Genomic DNA, 20,546 nt, shown 5'->3' on the forward strand with positions numbered 1-20,546 from the left:
TGAGTCTCACGCCCAATGCATGAGAGTTGGCAGGTATGCTCGCGACAGTTATTATGAATAACTCGGACCTACCACTGCAAAACGGTGTCATCTGAAAGCAAATACTCTTTCCGAAGCCAGTAGGAAGGACTATAAATTAGTCAAAACCTGCGATAATATGTTGTAAAGCTTGAGACTGTTTTGGTCTCAGCGTGACTATGCCTAGCTTTGATAGATGAATTTTGAATCACTCCATTTTTTTATCAGTATATGAAATGAAACTGCAAACGTGAAAACGCAAGAGAATATTAACCTATGGTTCTTATAGTTATTTGTTATCAAACGGGATATTACATAACTACCCAGCCTATCAAAAACATAGGGCCTTTCACTAGATCAAGTCACATTACCGTGACGATAGGCTTTTAAACGCGCCACATCTAATACGGTACATCGTGATATCTGAATCTATCAACACGCTTTCATTAGTATCAGTCTTAGCGTCATATGTAACATATGTCGCTCGTTTTGCAGAAGTTATCTTACCTTTTTTTCGCTATGTGTCCCAGGCTCTCTCTCCCAATCCCCCATGAGAGCCATGCCCAGGCTAACTATGGGGCAGGCTCGTCTAAATAATCTTCTAATATTACACACATATGAAGATGTTGAAATAGATACAGAATCAGCTGTGAAAGATTTCTGACATGGACACATCGACAGAACATGAGCTATTGCAATAAATAAGTAATAGCTTTTGTTCTGTTAGCGTCCCTTACAGAAATCTGTAGTCTCATGAGTTTTACACCATTTGTTGAATAAAGAAAAGGTTTTGCCTACCATGAACCATAAACAATATATTTATGTAGATTTTGATGCTTACAATTGATTGCATTTATGCATGCTTTGAGGGTTGTTGATGCTTAAAAGGTCCGGAGCTTCAGGGCACTGCCCCGAACTCAGCTGGAGGGCTTACACCGCCCCCAAACCTCCAGGTGTTCATAACTAGTCGCCTAACATTTGCAGCCCCAACTTGCAACCAGGGAATACAGGCCTGGGTTGGACATTGGTGCTTGGTGATATTGTGAGTGGTAAATAACCAAGTATGCTGAGGTGCTGTCATTTAGTATTATGGCAAGATAAGTTTGGTAAAGCAGATGTTTTACCTTATAATCATCAGAACTCTAACCTGGTCTGTTTAAAAAGAATGCCATGCTAACTTTTGCAATTTATGCATGCAACAGCACATAGTTATTTACTACTAGATTATAAAATATACTACGAGAATAATCTAATAGCATTAAATTATTTAATAGACAGTAGACAGTGGCTTGTCTTATTTCTCTTCACTTGTTTAAAATTGGATTTTCTGTAGCAGGGATGGAGGTCTTGTTTTATGAACTTCTTTTAATTGCATATTTCAGAGCTTATATTTATCAGTCTACCTTGTTGACTTCTTAACAAATTACTCTGACTGCAAATGCTGTTTAAAGTTTTCTTTAAAAAGTAAGTAAATACTTTGATATCTCTAGGCACTCCTATATGCAACGCTAGTTATTACAATGTAAATGAATACTTTTTGTGTTTTATTTATATGGTTATAATAGTAATAGATGTTATACCATATATGCAGTTAAAAATTTACCAAACCGATTAGTACACATGAAGTCCTACATTGCTGCATATGATTGTAGTTTAACCTGAAACAACTCTGGAAGTAACAAATGCTAATGTTATGAAGGGTCAAGGTTGCAGGTACTGGATAAACCTCTGATGAAGCTCCGGTTGGTTCCGTAGCTCCTGATTATGATGCTTCATAAACTGCTCATGCTGCTCCTTAGTGAATTGTGTCTTCCAATCACCCACAATTCCTGAAATAGACTCCTACTCATTACTATTTACTCTAGTCTGTTATCTCTACTAAGTGAATTTAATAAATATATTGAAAACAATCAACTTTTAGAAACCAGATGATTGGATAAGAAAACAGGAGGGATGTAAAATCTAATAAGGTTATTGAATTATATACAAGTATGTGTCACTAGAGCTATATATGTTTCCATGACTGCATGATTCGCAAGTTGAGCTACTTTGCAATCGAGCGTTTCAATGAACACTGTTTCAACGCCAGCTTGACCCCATAGGTCAAATATTAGCCTAAGTAATTACTCTACAAATAGCTACGCAGTCTTGTCACGCTAAAGCCTGATTCCCATATCGATTGCGAGACTCCGGCAGTAACTTGCGCAGAAAACCGCTTGCGATACTAGGCTCGGCGGCATTTGTTCACACATAAAGCTGCATCACTTGCCATGCCATTTTTATAATGGTGACCTTCACCTGTACAGTGCATTTCGGGAAGGTTTTGCCTGCAGTCTTTTGCGAAATTTGAACGGCGCTAAACTATTGCGATGCCACCGGCAACTACCGGCGGTCCTCGGCAGTATCCGGCGCATAGGCTACCATTTCACCGCTAATAGCCTTGCGATACTGTCGCCGGTGCTTTGCGACATACGTGGGAACCAGGCTTAAGCTTAGCAGCAATCGTTCGGAAAATTGGCGCATCGAGACTGTTGAAATCGAAATAAGCATGACTGAAGCGTGAAAATGTTTAGAATGGAAAAGCCACGATATTCTAATGCGCATGTTCACAAGTGCCGTTTCCATGATTCACAAGCACGATGAATTCGATAAAGTTTTGCGGATCGCAAAACTCGCTTAGCTTGCGGTTTTATGACGTTTCTATGACACGGATAACTTGCAGATTGGCTCAAATTTGGGAATTATGCGCATCATGGAAACACAGTGTATAGATTAAATTAATTATTGCAGGTATCTGCAGATAGTTGTAGGTGATTGAAGATAAACGCATATAACTGTAGATGTTTGTAAATAAACACAGCTAATTGTAGATTGTTATAGATGGCCACAGTTAACTGTAGAAGATTTGAGAAAAGAAAATCAACTAGAAATAATTGTGGATGAAACCAGCATAATATAGATAGTTGTTGGTGATCATATTTTGCTGTAGAAGAGTGTGAGGAAATACAGTTAATTATAAAAAGGGGTTGATAACCGCAACTTACATTGACTAAATGCAAGTGTGCATCTGTAAAAAACTAGGCTTAACTTATGAAATGCGCGTTTACCAAAATAGGTGAACATACACTTCATTACAAGTAGATGTGCCCTACTCACTAGGGGTAGAAGTATTGGTAACCATTACATGGATTCATAGTAATCATATAAAATCAGATACTGTTGAAAGCACAAAAGTACACTTTGTAACTATTTACCTTTCCTGTAGAAACTAAATCCTTTGCGAAAACCTGGTCCCAGCTTTTCATTCTTCCTTTTTCCTTCACTCATTCGATCAAATGATACTTGTTTTGCTATTTCTTCGACCAACTTTTGGTCAGCGCCAACTTGGAGGAACTCTGCGATCTCTCCAACAACTTTGGCGGGGCTCTGTAAAACAACCAAATGATCAGATAATAATATTATGTAATCATTTTGAAAAGAAATAAAAGAATACAATATGATCTTTCCGCTTTATGTATTTCCTTTAACTCTCGTCCTTCCTATTTCTTCAGCCTATCTCTTCTACTTATTGCTCTTCCGTATTTCTCTTCACTTTCTCTCTTACCTGTCTCTCTTACCTGTCTCTCTTACCTATCTCTCTTACCTATCTCTCTCACCTATCTCTCTTACCTATTTCTCTTATCTATCTCTTTCACCTTATAGCTTACCTATCTCTCTCACCTATCTATCTATCTCTCTCTCACCTATTTCTCTTACCTATCTCTCTTACCTATCTCTCTCACCTATCTCTCTCTCTCACCTACCTCTCTTACCTATCTCTCTTACCTATCTCTCACCTGTCTCTCTTATTTATCTCTTTTACTTACCTTTCTTACTCATCGTTTACCTAGATCTCTCTTACCTTTCCTTTTTTGAGTTCGTGAACTGAAACTGCGTCAAACATGCATTTACCAAAGCGCTGTACCAAGATTTTTTTTTAGATTCTCATAAACCTTTTCACAAATCTTTGATAAAGCATATGGAATAATGTGTTTACTGTTGTAAGTGTTTTTTTAACCAGGTAAAACTTTTATGTAAACTATTTGTGTGCTATGCATTGTACTAGTGCATTCCACATTGTACTAGGCACTGTCCTTTCACAGCTATTGTAAGGTTTTCTTAAAACTCTAAATTGCATGAATCTGTTTAGTAGTTTAAGTATTAAGCTCACCTCTTTTAGCTCTTCGTAGAAAACAGGTAAGTAGTTGGGTTTATCTTTAAACTCTGTCCACCATTCAGATGTGTAATCCCACCATGTGGGTTGAGTCACTGCAATAGGACACTTTGGTTCAAGTTGCATATTTAAATTTCATAGGCTCCATGACAAGACAAGATTCATGATGAGGAGACTCACTGCAACATCACACTTTGGTTCAATTTACGCATTTAGATTTTAAAGGCTCCAGTCTATGATTAGACTTAGAGCGAGCAACCTGGGCCACCTGTAAATGCCCAGGGCACAAGCAAAAGTTATGTTCAGGTAACAAGGTATGGCAGAATTAGTAGACCACCTCTTAGACTAAGGGACTACGAAGTTAATTGAAATCTGTTGATAGTAACATATACACGATTCACTTGATGTCTAGCTTGTGTTCTGGTGCAGGAGGAGGCCAAAGGCCAGGGACAGGAAGGACAGGCCCCCAAGGAGACCGAAAAGTCCACCAAGGCAGATAGGAATGACAGGAAACTCTCCACCAGGAAGGTATATGGCCAGCCAGGCAATAAGCGATGCTTTCTTTGTCAGGCTTTTAGGGACCACGTTGCAGCCACTTGCCCTAGCAATGTCTGTAACAAGTGTGGTAAGCCAGGACACTGGGTCACGGAGTGCACAGCACAAGTCTGCAATTGGTGTGCTCAGAGTGGACATGCAATGGCTGCATGTCCAAATGGAAGTAAGGATTACCTTATAGGCAGCAAGAGGAAGACGAAGCCCTCTTTAGAGCCAGCGGCAAAGACTGGGCTTAGCTCTAACTCTGTAGTCGGAAGGAGCTATGTACAGGCAGCTCAGAGTAAGCCATAGCCTTTCCTGAACCAGGTGAGCAGCTTCCTTAATGAGATTCAGTCCGGTTTTATGTCACCTGAGGTAATCCTACAGTGTAACCATGCCCTTACTAAATGCAGGTCCAGAATAGAACATGAGTACAGGAGGGCTATTGCAGCCGTGGAGGTTGACGAGCGCCAGCTTCAGCTGGAGATCGAAAACAAGCAGGAATTCAAGGCTGCCTTGAAAAACTTAGCTACCCTAAAAGACAAAGTTCTGAAAGATGCTAGGCAACCTGCTACCCAGAACGAGGTTAAGTTACCTACAGCCAACCAGCTGCCTGTCGGTGGGGAGGCCCACTTGGCTCCCAACACCTCAAACCAGGGGGGTGTAGAGAATGCTGTCTCGACAGCGGCCTGTACTAGCCAAGAGGCTAGCCACCCCGAAACAGTTGGCATGGTAGCCCAGGAACACAGTTCTTGGGCTAAAGCGGTCGATGAAGAAGAGATGCTGATGGAGAGCACGTCAGGCACTGAAGAAGAGTTTGGAACATACCCTTTATCTGATCTGGAGGATCAGGCTACGTCGGCTGAGGGAGAGGGCGACCCGGATGCGTAGCCGAGGGACAGGTAAAGCAGGAACAGGTATGTGTTCGTTTACAGGTTGACAGGTAAAACCAAAGGCAACAGGTTAGGCTGGCAAGAGCTACCATGATCCAAAAAGTAAGTATGGGAGAGGAACACTCAACCCATACAGGTAAGGTCACTTTTGGTTTTAGTACTAGTTAACATCTGATTCTCAGGCCACCCCATGCTCATGTACAACTTTTAAGCTTCTGGTTTACACCTTGGGCAAGCTTGCTAACCCTGTCCCCAGTGTGGCTAACATCCTGTCAGGCTCATGATGGCTGCAGGCCCTACTAGTGTACTAGTGGACAGTATACATGTGTGTCAGACGAAATGTCTGAAGCTTGTTGCTTCTTAACATTGTTTCAGCTGGTGGTAAAACTTATGTTCGAACCCCAATAAGTAGCGTCTATGTTCAGGACCCCGAGAGGGGAGAAAAAGGGAGCATGTTATATATGCGTCTATGCACGTGATAGGTTCCAAGGCTACAGAGTCTCTCGCCGTGGCTCGGATCAGGATTAGGACGTCACATGACGTAAAAGGGCTAGATACCATTATATAGGGAGAGACCAGATGCAGCGCTTTCTCTTATTCATGATTCTTCTTCCTGCTACAGTAGAGTGAAGTTGTGGTGAGTGAATACACAACAACAACAAGTTATCATAATAGACACCGACAACTGTTGGCTCTTCTTTCAGTGTTATAGTAGCATAATGCGATAATAATAGCATTACTCTAAACTTGTATAGTACTAAATCTGATACATTTTAAATACCGGCATTTGGTGTTAAACACACGACACGCAGATTACACAAACATTATAGAGATAGAACAATAAAGCTTGCTATGTTCAAACCAGATGTAATCAATAAAAAACATCAGAGTCTGAAAAACATAAGAAAAACAGCAGATAGCATAAGTTTTCAGTACTATCAAGGTTTCATTTCAATAGCCTACTATCACAACATTCTCTAAGTGGTAAATATAATCATTTTTAGAAATCACTTTTATCATTTTCATGGCTGCACTATGGCTCTTCAGTTATTATAACTGAAGAGCCTCATTGTGACTGAAGACTCATCGTGTATGAGAGTTGTCTTTCCTTATTTAAAGACTACTTGACAATTCCAAAGACACTTTTCAATCAACTGTCAATGTGGAATAAAAACTGCAATGCTTAAGTTATATCTGACTATGTTACAGGATTCACTGTGTCACAGAGTTTGACTTTAGTTATTTAATCATATACCAGTTATTAGTGGAAAATCAATAGCACCACTTATTATAACACTATTACTATTAGCCATGCAATTATTATTCATGTTATAGTAAATATTGGTTCATGGAATATTAGAACAATTTCCGTACTTACTTTTGTCTCGATCACAGAATATCTCGTTAATAAAGGGAGTCCAATCATGCGTCAGATGACCACCACCATCTGTTATCTTATTGGTCAGATGATGAAAAAAGGAAACTGCTACATCGGCAGGATTTCGGTGAATTTGAATAAATTTGCCACTGTCAAAAAGGATACATAGGAAGAATGACAATTTACCAAGTCTGCCTTACACGCTTATAACGTTGGTTTACTTTGTGAGTATAACATTATGTTTATAGTTTCTAGTCACCAACTCTTATACACTTCTAATGTTAGGTAACTGACTGAGTATAACATTATGTTTATAGTTACTAGTCCCAACTCTTATACACTTCTAATGTTAGGTAACTTACTGGGTATAACATTATGTTTATAGTTACTAGTCACCAACTCTTACACACTTCTAATGTTAGGTAACTGACTGAGTATAACATTATGTTTATAGTTACTAGTCCCAACTCTTATACACTTCTAATGTTAGGTAACTGACTGAGTATAAAATTATGTTTATAGTTACTAGTCATCAACTCTTACACACTTCTAATGTTAGGTAACTGACTGAGTATAACATTATATTTATAGTTACTAGTCACCAACTCTTATACACTTCTAATGTTAGGTAACTGACTGGGTATAACATTATGTTTATAGTTACTAGTCCCAACTCTTATACACTTCTAATGTTAGGTAACTGACTGAGTATAAAATTATGTTTATAGTTACTAGTCACCAACTCTTACACACTTCTAATGTTAGGTAACTTACTGGGTATAACATTATGTTTATAGTTACTAGTCACTAACTCTTACACACTTCTAATGTTAGGTAACTGACTGAGTATAACATTATGTTTATAGTTACTAGTCACCAACTCTTACACACTTCTAATGTTAGGTAACTGACTGAGTATAAAATTATGTTTATAGTTACTAGTCACCAACTCTTACACACTTCTAATGTTAGGTAACTTACTGGGTATAACATTATGTTTATAGTTACTAGTCACCAACTCTTACACAGTTCTAATGTTAGGTAACTGACTGAGTATAACATTATGTTTATAGTTACTAGCCACCAACTCTTATACACTTCTAATGTTAGGCAACTGACTGAGTATAACATTATGTTTATAGTTACTAGTCACCAACTCTTACACACTTCTAATGTAAGGTAACTGACTGGGTATAATATTATGTTTATAGTTACTAGCCACCAACTCTTACACGCTTATAATGTTAGTTTACTTTGTGAGTATAACATTATGTTTATAGTTACTAGTCACCAACTCTTATACACTTCTAATGTTAGGCAACTGACTGAGTATAACATTATATTTATAGTTACTAGTCACCAACTCTTATACACTTTTAATGTTAGATAACTGACTGAGTATAACATTATGTTTATAGTTACTAGTCACCAACTCTTACACACTTCTAATGTTAGGTAACTGACTGAGTATAACATTATGTTTATAGTTACTAGCCACCAACTCTTACACGCTTATAACGTTAGTTTACTTTGTGAGTATAACATTATGTTTATAGTTACTAGTCACCAACTCTTATACACTTCTAATGTTAGGCAACTGACTGAGTATAACATTATGTTTATAGTTACTAGTCACCAACTCTTACACACTTCTAATGTAAGGTAACTGACTGGGTATAATATTATGTTTATAGTTACTAGCCACCAACTCTTACACGCTTATAACGTTAGTTTACTTTGTGAGTATAACATTATGTTTATAGTTACTAGTCACCAACTCTTACACACTTCTAATGTTAGGTAACTGACTGAGTATAACATTATGTTTATAGTTACTAGCCACCAACTCTTACACGCTTATAACGTTAGTTTACTTTGTGAGTATAACATTATGTTTATAGTTACTAGTCACCAACTCTTATACACTTCTAATGTTAGGCAACTGACTGAGTATAACATTATGTTTATAGTTACTAGTCACCAACTCTTACACACTTCTAATGTAAGGTAACTGACTGGGTATAATATTATGTTTATAGTTACTAGCCACCAACTCTTACACGCTTATAACGTTAGTTTACTTTGTGAGTATAACATTATGTTTATAGTTACTAGTCACCAACTCTTATACACTTTTAATGTTAGATAACTGACGGAGTACCATCGTTACAGCAAAATGATAGAAATGAAAATGGTAAGACACAGAAAATATCAAATTCAAACACAGGTTATTTCTGATGTTACTATTTGCAATGTACTAGGAAATAATCTTCTGTTATTAAGATGAAAGCTACACGATAAAGAAAAACTCCTTGTATAGCAAACCTATTAATCCAGTTATCTGTTATTAACCAAAACATGAGCGGTAAATGTAGCAATTACTTTACCATCTGACTTCAATTATTATGGTTCAAGTGTCTGTATTATTTACCTGCTGTTATTCAATATGTCTGGTGGCATGATGCTGAGTTGTAAATGAGTGACCATAACTCTTCGCTCTCCATTCTGTTTTGCTTCTGGATCAAACCAAAACTCAAGCATGTTTTGAGCAGTAGTTTCCTTCCTGTGATCTGCTGATCCCCGAGTTAGCATCATCACAATTTCAAATAGCCAGTGACTTCCTGTAAAATATTCATAGCAATGTTATTTGCTAGCTCTGGCATTTTATAAAGAAAAATAAGACAACTTTTAGCAGTTCTTTAGTACCCGTGATGATCTCATAGTCTACTGCATTGTTATAGAGAGTCAATAAAGGAGAAAACTGTATAGCAAAGCCATTAATTATTTGTAAAACTTTGCATTTTGGAGGCCTCATATTATACTTCTTAGCTTATTGATTTAAATTCACCGAATTTGAACTTCAAAAATCATTTCTGGCAAACAATTTGATTCCTTTTCAAAAAAAGTTCAATTAATCTGTGCATGCCCAATTACAGCCATGTCATATTTTGTATTTAAATTCGCACAATAGACATATAATTAAAAATGTCAATAACCAACCAAATTTCAAATGATTTGTTACCAAGCAAACAAAATATATTCATATACATGTTTATATATTCAGCTGCGAGATGGTTATAGTTTTAGGTCAAAAGGATACTCACAGGCTGTGTTTAAAGTCCAAAGTTAGCTCTTTTAAATGCCATTTCTTACCTGATTTCGAATAGGTCAGCAGATAAATGTCATCATCAAGGACAGGAAATGACTTCATGTATGAATCCAACTTATTTTTTATGTTAGGAAATGGATAGACTTTATGACCATTGTACTCAAGTGTGCTCCAGATAAACTTTCCTTCAGCATCAAACAACGGTGTGAGACCTGGAGTGTCCATAGCCTACAGATACAATATTCAGCTAATTGAAATGATGTGACAAACAGAATTGTACCTTGAAAAATACAATTTTTGCTTTTACCATCTGTCTGCAGTTTCTACTTCTCTCTCATCTTACTTCCCTTCATTCTTTTTGCTCACTGTCTCTTTCTCTCTTTGTTTTGACTTCCTTCTTTTCTGCCCTCACATTTTTATAACTCCTTTCACTGTGAACCTACCTTGTAAAATTGTTGTACACTATGTCACAGTGAGTGTTAAATGGTATTTAGACTCCAGGTACATACAGTGTGTTATCCTTGTCACAGCTATCGCAGTATCACTAGTAAGGCTGTATAAACTGTGTCACTAGTATTCAAGAAGGCCTTTGCAATGTTGTAGGAATGTTAGCTCAAGCGTGACTCCAACCTTCATTGCCATTTGACTTGCTAATATCTTGACTCCCAATCACCGATTAAAGCATTCCACACATAAAAGTAATATGCGGGCTCCTTATGACACCTTGCTTGAGTCTAATTGTGGTGAGAGGAAATTTTGCAATTAGTTTGTGGAGTCATCATTTTACAGCAGTAAAAAGAACTGTTTAAATTATGGATACAAAACAGACTGAAATAATACTGCTGGATTTAATATAAAGTAAAAACATCACACAGCTTTAAGAGATGACACATGCAAATTGATTAACTTTAATGTTATTTGTGTCCCATGGTGTTGATTACCTGTACTGACATTAGTGAAAGCTTCATTAAACTACTAGCAGGAAAGTAGCTAAAGCGTAGTATATTTTGGTAATCTTTATAATCTCTCTCTAATCATATTATGTATATAAATGTATATATATATACAGTCAGGATTGTATATAGTCAGTGTATATACAGTATACTAAATGAATGCCTGGCGATGCCCGGGTAATAAAATAATCTTTGGACAGAAAATTTATTTTCATTTAACATATGCAACATTTACCATTCTAACTTTTAAACTTCATATCATGAAAAAAATTCTTTTTAGTGCATCTCAAATGAATTAAGAAAAAAATAAAACAACTGTAAAAGTTTTCAAACTTTTCCAAACAACTTTAACCTTTAAATTTCATATCGTAAAATAAGTTTTTTGTTGAAATAAATTAGGAGGTAAAATAAAACTGTAAAGGTGTTTAATTGTAAATTTGAAATCATTAGCAAGTAATGGCTAAATATAGTCTATTTTGCTATGATTACAATCAAACACTATTTGGTATACAATTATATGATTTCAGTTCATTTCAGTGTTGGCATCATTGTACTGCTGGCATCATTGTATAGAGGGGTATAGTTTCAGTGTTGGCATCATTGTACTGCTAGCATATTGTATAGAGGGATATAGTTTCAGTGTTGGCATCATTGTAGTGCTGGCATATTGTATAGAGGGGTATAGTTTCAGTGTTGGCATCATTGTAGTGCTGGCATATTGTATAGAGGGGTATAGTTTCAGTGTTGGCATCATTGTACTGCTGGCATATTGTATAGAGGGATATAGTTTCAGTGTTGGCATCATTGTAGTGCTGGCATATTGTATAGAGGGGTATAGTTTCAGTGTTGGCATCATTGTAGTGCTGGCATATTGTATAGAGGGGTATAGTTTCAGTGTTGGCATCATTGTACTGCTGGCATATTGTATAGAGGGATATAGTTTCAGTGTTGGCATCATTGTAGTGCTGGCATATTGTATAGAGGGGTATAGTTTCAGTGTTGGCATCATTGTAGTGCTGGCATATTGTATAGAGGGGTATAGTTTCAGTGTTGGCATCATTGTACTGCTGGCATATTGTATAGAGGGGTATAGTTTCAGTGTTGGCATCATTGTACTGCTGGCATATTGTATAGAGGGATATAGTTTCAGTGTTGGCATCATTGTAGTGCTGGCATATTGTATAGAGGGGTATAGTTTCAGTGTTGGCATCATTGTACTGCTGGCATATTGTATAGAGGGGTATAGTTTCAGTGTTGGCATCATTGTACTGCTGGCATATTGTATAGAGGGGTATAGTTTCAGTGTTGGCATCATTGTACTGCTGGCATATTGTATAGAGGGGTATAGTTTCAGTGTTGGCATCATTGTAGTGCTGGCATATTGTATAGAGGGGTATAGTTTCAGTGTTGGCATCATTGTAGTGCTGGCATATTGTATAGAGGGGTATAGTTTCAGTGTTGGCATCATTGTAGTGCTGGCATCATTGTATAGAGGGGTATAGTTTCAGTGTCGGCATCATTGTACTGCTGGCATCATTGTATAGAGGGGTATAGTTTCAGGGTTGGCATCATTGTACTGCTGGCATCATTGTATAGAGGGGTATAGTTTCAGTGTTGGCATCATTGTAGTGCTGGCATCATTGTATAGAGGGGTATAGTTTCAGTGTTGGCATCATTGTAGTGCTGGCATCATTGTATAGAGGGGTATAGTTTCAGTGTTGGCATCATTGTACTGCTGGCATATTGTATAGAGGGGTATAGTTTCAGTGTTGGCATCATTGTACTGCTGGCATATTGTATAGAGGGGTATAGTTTCAGTGTTGGCATCATTGTACTGCTGGCATATTGTATAGAGGGGTATAGTTTCAGTGTTGGCATCATTGTAGTGCTGGCATATTGTATAGAGGGGTATAGTTTCAGTGTTGGCATCATTGTAGTGCTGGCATATTGTATAGAGGGGTATAGTTTCAGTGTTGGCATCATTGTACTGCTGGCATATTGTATAGAGGGGTATAGTTTCAGTGTTGGCATCATTGTAGTGCTGGCATATTGTATAGAGGGGTATAGTTTCAGTGTTGGCATCATTGTACTGCTGGCATATTGTATAGAGGGGTATAGTTTCAGGGTTGGCATCATTGTAGTGCTGGCATATTGTATAGAGGGGTATAGTTTCAGTGTTGGCATCATTGTACTGCTGGCATATTGTATAGAGGGGTATAGTTTCAGTGTTGGCATCATTGTAGTGCTGGCATATTGTATAGAGGGGTATAGTTTCAGTGTTGGCATCATTGTACTGCTGGCATATTGTATAGAGGGGTATAGTTTCAGTGTTGGCATCATTGTAGTGCTGGCATATTGTATAGAGGGGTATAGTTTCAGTGTTGGCATCATTGTACTGCTGGCATATTGTATAGAGGGGTATAGTTTCAGTGTTGGCATCATTGTAGTGCTGGCATCATTGTATAGAGGGGTATAGTTTCAGTGTTGGCATCATTGTACTGCTGGCATATTGTATAGAGGGGTATAGTTTCAGTGTTGGCATCATTGTAGTGCTGGCATATTGTATAGAGGGGTATAGTTTCAGTGTTGGCATCATTGTACTGCTGGCATATTGTATAGAGGGGTATAGTTTCAGGGTTGGCATCATTGTAGTGCTGGCATATTGTATAGAGGGGTATAGTTTCAGTGTTGGCATCATTGTACTGCTGGCATATTGTATAGAGGGGTATAGTTTCAGTGTTGGCATCATTGTACTGCTGGCATATTGTATAGAGGGGTATAGTTTCAGTGTTGGCATCATTGTAGTGCTGGCATATTGTATAGAGGGGTATAGTTTCAGGGTTGGCATCATTGTACTGCTGGCATATTGTATAGAGGGGTATAGTTTCAGTGTTGGCATCATTGTAGTGCTGGCATATTGTATAGAGGGGTATAGTTTCAGTGTTGGCATCATTGTACTGCTGGCATATTGTATAGAGGGGTATAGTTTCAGTGTTGGCATCATTGTACTGCTGGCATATTGTATAGAGGGGTATAGTTTCAGTGTTGGCATCATTGTAGTGCTGGCATATTGTATAGAGGGGTATAGTTTCAGTGTTGGCATCATTGTACTGCTGGCATATTGTATAGAGGGGTATAGTTTCAGTGTTGGCATCATTGTACTGCTGGCATATTGTATAGAGGGGTATAGTTTCAGTGTTGGCATCATTGTAGTGCTGGCATATTGTATAGAGGGGTATAGTTTCAGTGTTGGCATCATTGTAGTGCTGGCATATTGTATAGAGGGGTATAGTTTCAGTGTTGGCATCATTGTAGTGCTGGCATATTGTATAGAGGGGTATAGTTTCAGTGTTGGCATCATTGTACTGCTGGCATATTGTATAGAGGGGTATAGTTTCAGTGTTGGCATCATTGTACTGCTGGCATATTGTATAGAGGGGTATAGTTTCAGGGTTGGCATCATTGTAGTGCTGGCATATTGTATAGAGGGGTATAGTTTCAGTGTTGGCATCATTGTAGTGCTGGCATATTGTATAGAGGGGTATAGTTTCAGTGTTGGCATCATTGTAGTGCTGGCATATTGTATAGAGGGGTATAGTTTCAGGGTTGGCATCATTGTAGTGCTGGCATATTGTATAGAGGGGTATAGTTTCAGTGTTGGCATCATTGTACTGCTGGCATATTGTATAGAGGGGTATAGTTTCAGGGTTGGCATCATCGTAGTGCTAGCATATTGTATAGAGGGGTATAGTTTCAGGGTTGGCATCATTGTAGTGCTGGCATATTGTATAGAGGGGTATAGTTTCAGTGTTGGCATCATTGTACTGCTGGCATATTGTATAGAGGGGTATAGTTTCAGTGTTGGCATCATTGTACTGCTGGCATATTGTATAGAGGGGTATAGTTTCAGTGTTGGCATCATTGTAGTGCTGGCATATTGTATAGAGGGGTATAGTTTCAGGGTTGGCATCATTGTACTGCTGGCATATTGTATAGAGGGGTATAGTTTCAGTGTTGGCATCATTGTACTGCTGGCATATTGTATAGAGGGGTATAGTTTCAGTGTTGGCATCATTGTACTGCTGGCATATTGTATAGAGGGGTATAGTTTCAGTGTTGGCATCATTGTACTGCTGGCATATTGTATAGAGGGGTATAGTTTCAGGGTTGGCATCATTGTAGTGCTGGCATATTGTATAGAGGGGTATAGTTTCAGTGTTGGCATCATTGTACTGCTGGCATATTGTATAGAGGGGTATAGTTTCAGTGTTGGCATCATTGTACTGCTGGCATATTGTATAGAGGGGTATAGTTTCAGTGTTGGCATCATTGTACTGCTGGCATATTGTATAGAGGGGTATAGTTTCAGTGTCGGCATCATTGTACTGCTGGCATCATTGTATAGAGGGGTATAGTTTCAGTGTTGGCATCATTGTAGTGCTGGCATCATTGTATAGAGGGGTATAGTTTCAGTGTTGGCATCATTGTAGTGCTGGCATATTGTATAGAGGGGTATAGTTTCAGTGTTGGCATCATTGTACTGCTGGCATCATTGTATAGAGGGGTATAGTTTCAGTGTTGGCATCATTGTACTGCTGGCATATTGTATAGAGGGGTATAGTTTCAGTGTTGGCATCATTGTAGTGCTGGCATCATTGTATAGAGGGGTATAGTTTCAGTGTTGGCATCATTGTAGTGCTGGCATATTGTATAGAGGGGTATAGTTTCAGGGTTGGCATCATTGTACTGCTGGCATATTGTATAGAGGGGTATAGTTTCAGTGTTGGCATCATTGTAGTGCTGGCATATTGTATAGAGGGGTATAGTTTCAGTGTTGGCATCATTGTAGTGCTGGCATATTGTATAGAGGGGTATAGTTTCAGTGTTGGCATCATTGTACTGCTGGCATATTGTATAGAGGGGTATAGTTTCAGTGTTGGCATCATTGTACTGCTGGCATATTGTATAGAGGGGTATAGTTTCAGTGTTGGCATCATTGTAGTGCTGGCATATTGTATAGAGGGGTATAGTTTCAGTGTTGGCATCATTGTAGTGCTGGCATATTGTATAGAGGGGTATAGAAACTTATGGTAACTATCTAATGCAATCACCTTCTAGTAAAAATCATGACAATCATTATAATTAAAAAATAGCAAAAAAACAATATGTTAACCTTAATAACTATAGTTACCTACAATAATCTTAGTGTATTCTGTCGTTATGATCTGCAAGAAAATGTAACATTACAATGTACTACATGCAGTACGTACCATGGAAAGTTTTTACATCAAGAAAGACGTGCAATATACACGCTGAATCTAACTTGAATGAATTTTGCTCACTAAACACATATTTGAAAGAAGTTTTAGTACGTATCTTAGTACACTTGAAACTTTGAACTAAAATTTTATTACTTATCTGTTTGCGAATCTTTTTTTACCATAATGGATAACGCTGAGCTCAGATAGCTAGCAACGTATATCTCTTTACAGCATTGTTGGAGGTATTTCGATAAATAGCATATCAACATTGTTGTTATTTCGTCGTAATCAGTACAACAATCGCCAAATTTTAATTGTGAAGGAAACTTTTGTTGATATGGTATGGTGCAAAAACAACTTTCCCATAATATGGCAAAGACAAAAAAGCATTGTGTTTCATAGAGTTGAGAAAAAATATTTTAGAACAGGTGCATCGTAACCTGTATCAATTAATACGCCATTTAGTGTGAGCAATCGAGAAAAGGCTTTACGATATATAATATGAGCAGTAAAATTGTAAGTACAGTGTAGCTTAGTGGGTAAATGTGCGGTTAAAAATTTGTGGTTGCAATTTTTGTGAGTTCAAATCCAGCATGAAGCGAGTTTCTCAATCCAAGATTTTAGCAGCTGTATATGGGAAGACAGATAATAACAGATAATGACATTGACAAGCTTTGAGATGCATAGATTACTACTATACTACTACAAATACTAGCTGAGTGCCCGGCGTTGTCCCGGTAATAAAAAAGTATTTGCGCAAACAATTTATCTTTATTTAACGTATAACAACAGTTATCTTTCTAACGTTCAAACTTTATATCATGAGAAAAGTGTTTTGGGCAGTTAAAATAAATTTAGAGTAAAAATAAAACAACTGTTAAGGCTTTCAAACTTTTTCAAACAACTGCTAGTTTTAAATTTCATATCATAAAAAAAGAGTTTTGTGCAGTTGAAATAAACTAAGACACAAAATAAAACAACTGGAAAGGTGTTTAGATGTAAATGTAAAATAATTAGCAATCAATGACTAAACAAAATCTGTTTTGCTATGATTACAATAAAAAATTATTCGGTATGCAATTATATGATTTTAATTGATTTCAATGTTGGCATCGTAAGGCAAAAATTATGTATAGAGGAGAGTTAGACACTCGAGTTAGCATGTTCACTCGAGTAAGCCTTAAAGCTCAATTCACAAAGTAATTGAATTTAATCGATTTTCTGGTATCTTTTACTTACTGTAGAATTGAAATGACTAGGCGCATCCTACCAGTATAAAATCGATTCTTTATCAATCATTTTGAATCACTTTGAATCGATTCTTTACCACCATCATACACAAATTGAATTGTTTCTTTACTGCTGCCATACACAAATTGAATCGATTGTTTGCTGCCGTCTTAATCAAATTGAATCGATTCTCCATTTTTTCAAGGAGCAAAAAGATTCCAACCAATGCTTCTCTTTATTATTACTCTCAGTCTCTCTATGATTACTAATTTATTATTGCGGTGATGGAAATTTCATCATGGACAGTGTTATCTTATCAAACCAATCGGTTAATTGTAAGCGCAGTCCAGTTTTGTCAGCCACACACGTTTAACTTTTTATAAACCTTGATCTCATCGAGTATGTTTTATTTGTCGATAATATGTAGTACTAGCTGTGCTACCTGTTGCCCGGGTAATAAAATAATATTTGATCAAAAAATTGATTTGTATTTAACCTATAATAACATTTGCCATTTCAACTTTCCAACTACATATCATGAGAGAAGTGTTTTGTGTAATAAGAGTTGCCTGGCAGATTGCCAACGAAAAATTTTAGTAAGCTAACTAATGACAATCACTTACACAATCACCCTGCTTATTACGCAAAGCCTTTGGGTACTAGCTGTAATATAATGACTTATATCGGCAGGCTAGCAACTCAATCTCGTTGGCCAAATGGGTACGGTGTCGGGCTGGTGAATGGAAGGGCTGATGTCAATTCTTCCTCGGTACGGATTCTTTATTCCAAATACATGTAGTTATAGCTATAGTTAATAGTTATAGCTGGAGGGACATACACACATACTTTAAGAAATATATATATGTATAGCTTATTATTGATGTACCACGCCGTTTTGTCATGCTACTGAATGTAACTACGTCCTACGCAGATGTCTAGATTTATCACTCAGGACTCAGTGGTAGGTTGCACCTAATTGGTTGGTCTTGTTGTTCCCAGTTTTGTTGGCAAGATTTTCTCTCGCCGGATAAGTAGTTTCACTAGTGTAGTGATTTCACTAATTAATTCAATATTTGACAAACATATTTTATTAACTTACTGACAACAACAACACTCTTTCGTTTTTACCATATTATTATAATCATACTTTAGTTATGATGGACACTAGTGAAAGTGGCAAAAAGTGCTATTTAGTTGAAACTATAGATGACAGATATTAAAAATTTATTATATGTACATTACGGATAATTTCATAAATAAAAAAATTAAGCCTTGATCTGAAGCCTGTTTAAACAGAAATGCTAATTAATAGGCGAGGAACTAATAAAATGTATGTTAGTGACAAATCAAAATTATGATTTGATTCAACTAAACTTAAAGTTTAATCATTATCTTTTAAAGATTTGTAAGATTTATATATAATAATATAATATATATATATATATATATATATAATATAATTATAATATAATGAGAAATTGAGCAACTGCTTTGTAAATTTTTAGTTTAAGAGAAGCTGTTTGAATAGTATTTGTCAACAGTCAAAATGTTTAACAAAAGTGATACTAAGTGAACCACATATTGAAATAAGTATGTAATCATTAGACATAAGACAACCATTAAGTATTACAATTAAATGTTTATCATTTTAGCTAGTATATGTCTATTGCTACAGTTTGTTAGATGCGAAGGTCTGTCATACATATTCCTCTATAGACTGCAGATTTTTATATTTACTTTTATATAAATTGAGTGTTACATAGTAACCGTAATAATCAAACATGTTTATATTGCAATTTTGATAAAAAGGTGACGCATTTTGAAAAAATGTTATATGTAATAAAAGATTACCATGCTGTCTCAAAGCTATTGTCGGAGAATAGCTAGGCTCCTGTTAACAGAAAAAAAAGCCATTATTAAAACCAAAGGAATTCTGAAAATTCTTTGAAAATGGTAGTAAATAGCTAGTTGTATCGAACCAAAATTGTTGGCACTCGAGCTACCTATTATCTCTCTCTGTTAGAGTTATTTTACCTTGCTTTGTAACTGTAAAAATAGCACACAAAAGAGAAAATGATTTCCATTTATTATTTAAAGCTGATTTTTAAAAAAGCAGTAAAAAACACAACCAATCAGCACAGATGATTATTTTTTGTCAGTATCTAACTTCTCTTGTAAAAAAATGACCTAAACTTCATATTCGTAGCACTCATCTACATTCTAGTTAAAACTTCATTTGCATCAAATGGTGAAGTGATATAAGGAGTGTCTAAGATCACCACGCTAACCAGCTAACTAAATCTCTTGAGCAAAGAGAGAGCTGGTCTCATTACTTTCTAGTAATATAGTTTGTTTCTGATTCTAATTCTCATTCTGTTCTTGTGGTCACTGCTCAACCTTAAATTGCTTTAGTTGTTACACTAAACCTGATGAAATCTGTCACTCTACTCTATTGTGATTATATGAAAATAATTTTTGACACAAAGCAGTATTAACGTCCTGAACTACTTTGGTCTATATAGCATGACATGTAAGTTACTCACCATAATTCTATATAACAACACATGTAAGTTGCTCAACATTGTTCTATATAGTATCACGTGTAAATTACTCACCATGGTTCCATATAGTATCACATGATTGTTACTCAACATGGTTCTATATAGTATCACATGTAAGTTACTCACCATGGTTCCATATAGTAACACATGCATGTTGCTCACCATGGTTCTATATAGTATCACATGTAAGTTACTCACCATGGTTCTATATAGTATCACTTGTAAGTTACTCACCATGGTTCTATATAGTATCACATGTAGGTTACTCACCATAGTTCTATATAGTATCACATGTAAGTTACTCACCATGGTTCTATACAGTATCACATGTAGGTTACTCACCATAGTTCTATATAGTATCACATGTAAGTTACTCACCATGGTTCTATATAGTAT

At 36.7% G+C, this 20,546-nt stretch overlaps 1 protein-coding gene across 3 annotated transcripts; it reads right to left on the reverse strand.

Annotated features, from left to right (window-relative positions):
* Positions 1-1,547: 1,547 nt before the first annotated feature.
* On the reverse strand, positions 1,548-10,727 carry LOC137404125 (sulfotransferase 1C2-like). 3 transcript variants are annotated; one of them, XM_068090294.1, is made up of 7 exons: positions 10,655-10,727; positions 10,190-10,373; positions 9,468-9,657; positions 7,037-7,185; positions 4,229-4,326; positions 3,273-3,444; positions 1,548-1,847 (listed from the first exon to the last, which is right to left on the reverse strand). In XM_068090294.1, the coding sequence occupies exons 2-7, from the start codon at positions 10,368-10,370 to the stop codon at positions 1,720-1,722; spliced, it is 918 nt and encodes a 305-aa protein (XP_067946395.1). In that variant the 5' UTR covers positions 10,371-10,373; positions 10,655-10,727; the 3' UTR covers positions 1,548-1,719. The 3 variants fall into 3 exon arrangements, with proteins under 3 accessions (XP_067946395.1, XP_067946389.1, XP_067946382.1); XM_068090288.1 differs by having other exon boundaries at positions 10,589-10,692; XM_068090281.1 differs by having other exon boundaries at positions 10,453-10,691.
* Between the last annotated feature and the right edge of the window lie 9,819 nt (positions 10,728-20,546).

The sequence above is a fragment of the Watersipora subatra genome, chromosome 1, assembly GCF_963576615.1.
Source record: "Watersipora subatra chromosome 1, tzWatSuba1.1, whole genome shotgun sequence".
NCBI classification, from domain to species: Eukaryota; Metazoa; Bryozoa; class Gymnolaemata; order Cheilostomatida; family Watersiporidae; genus Watersipora; species Watersipora subatra.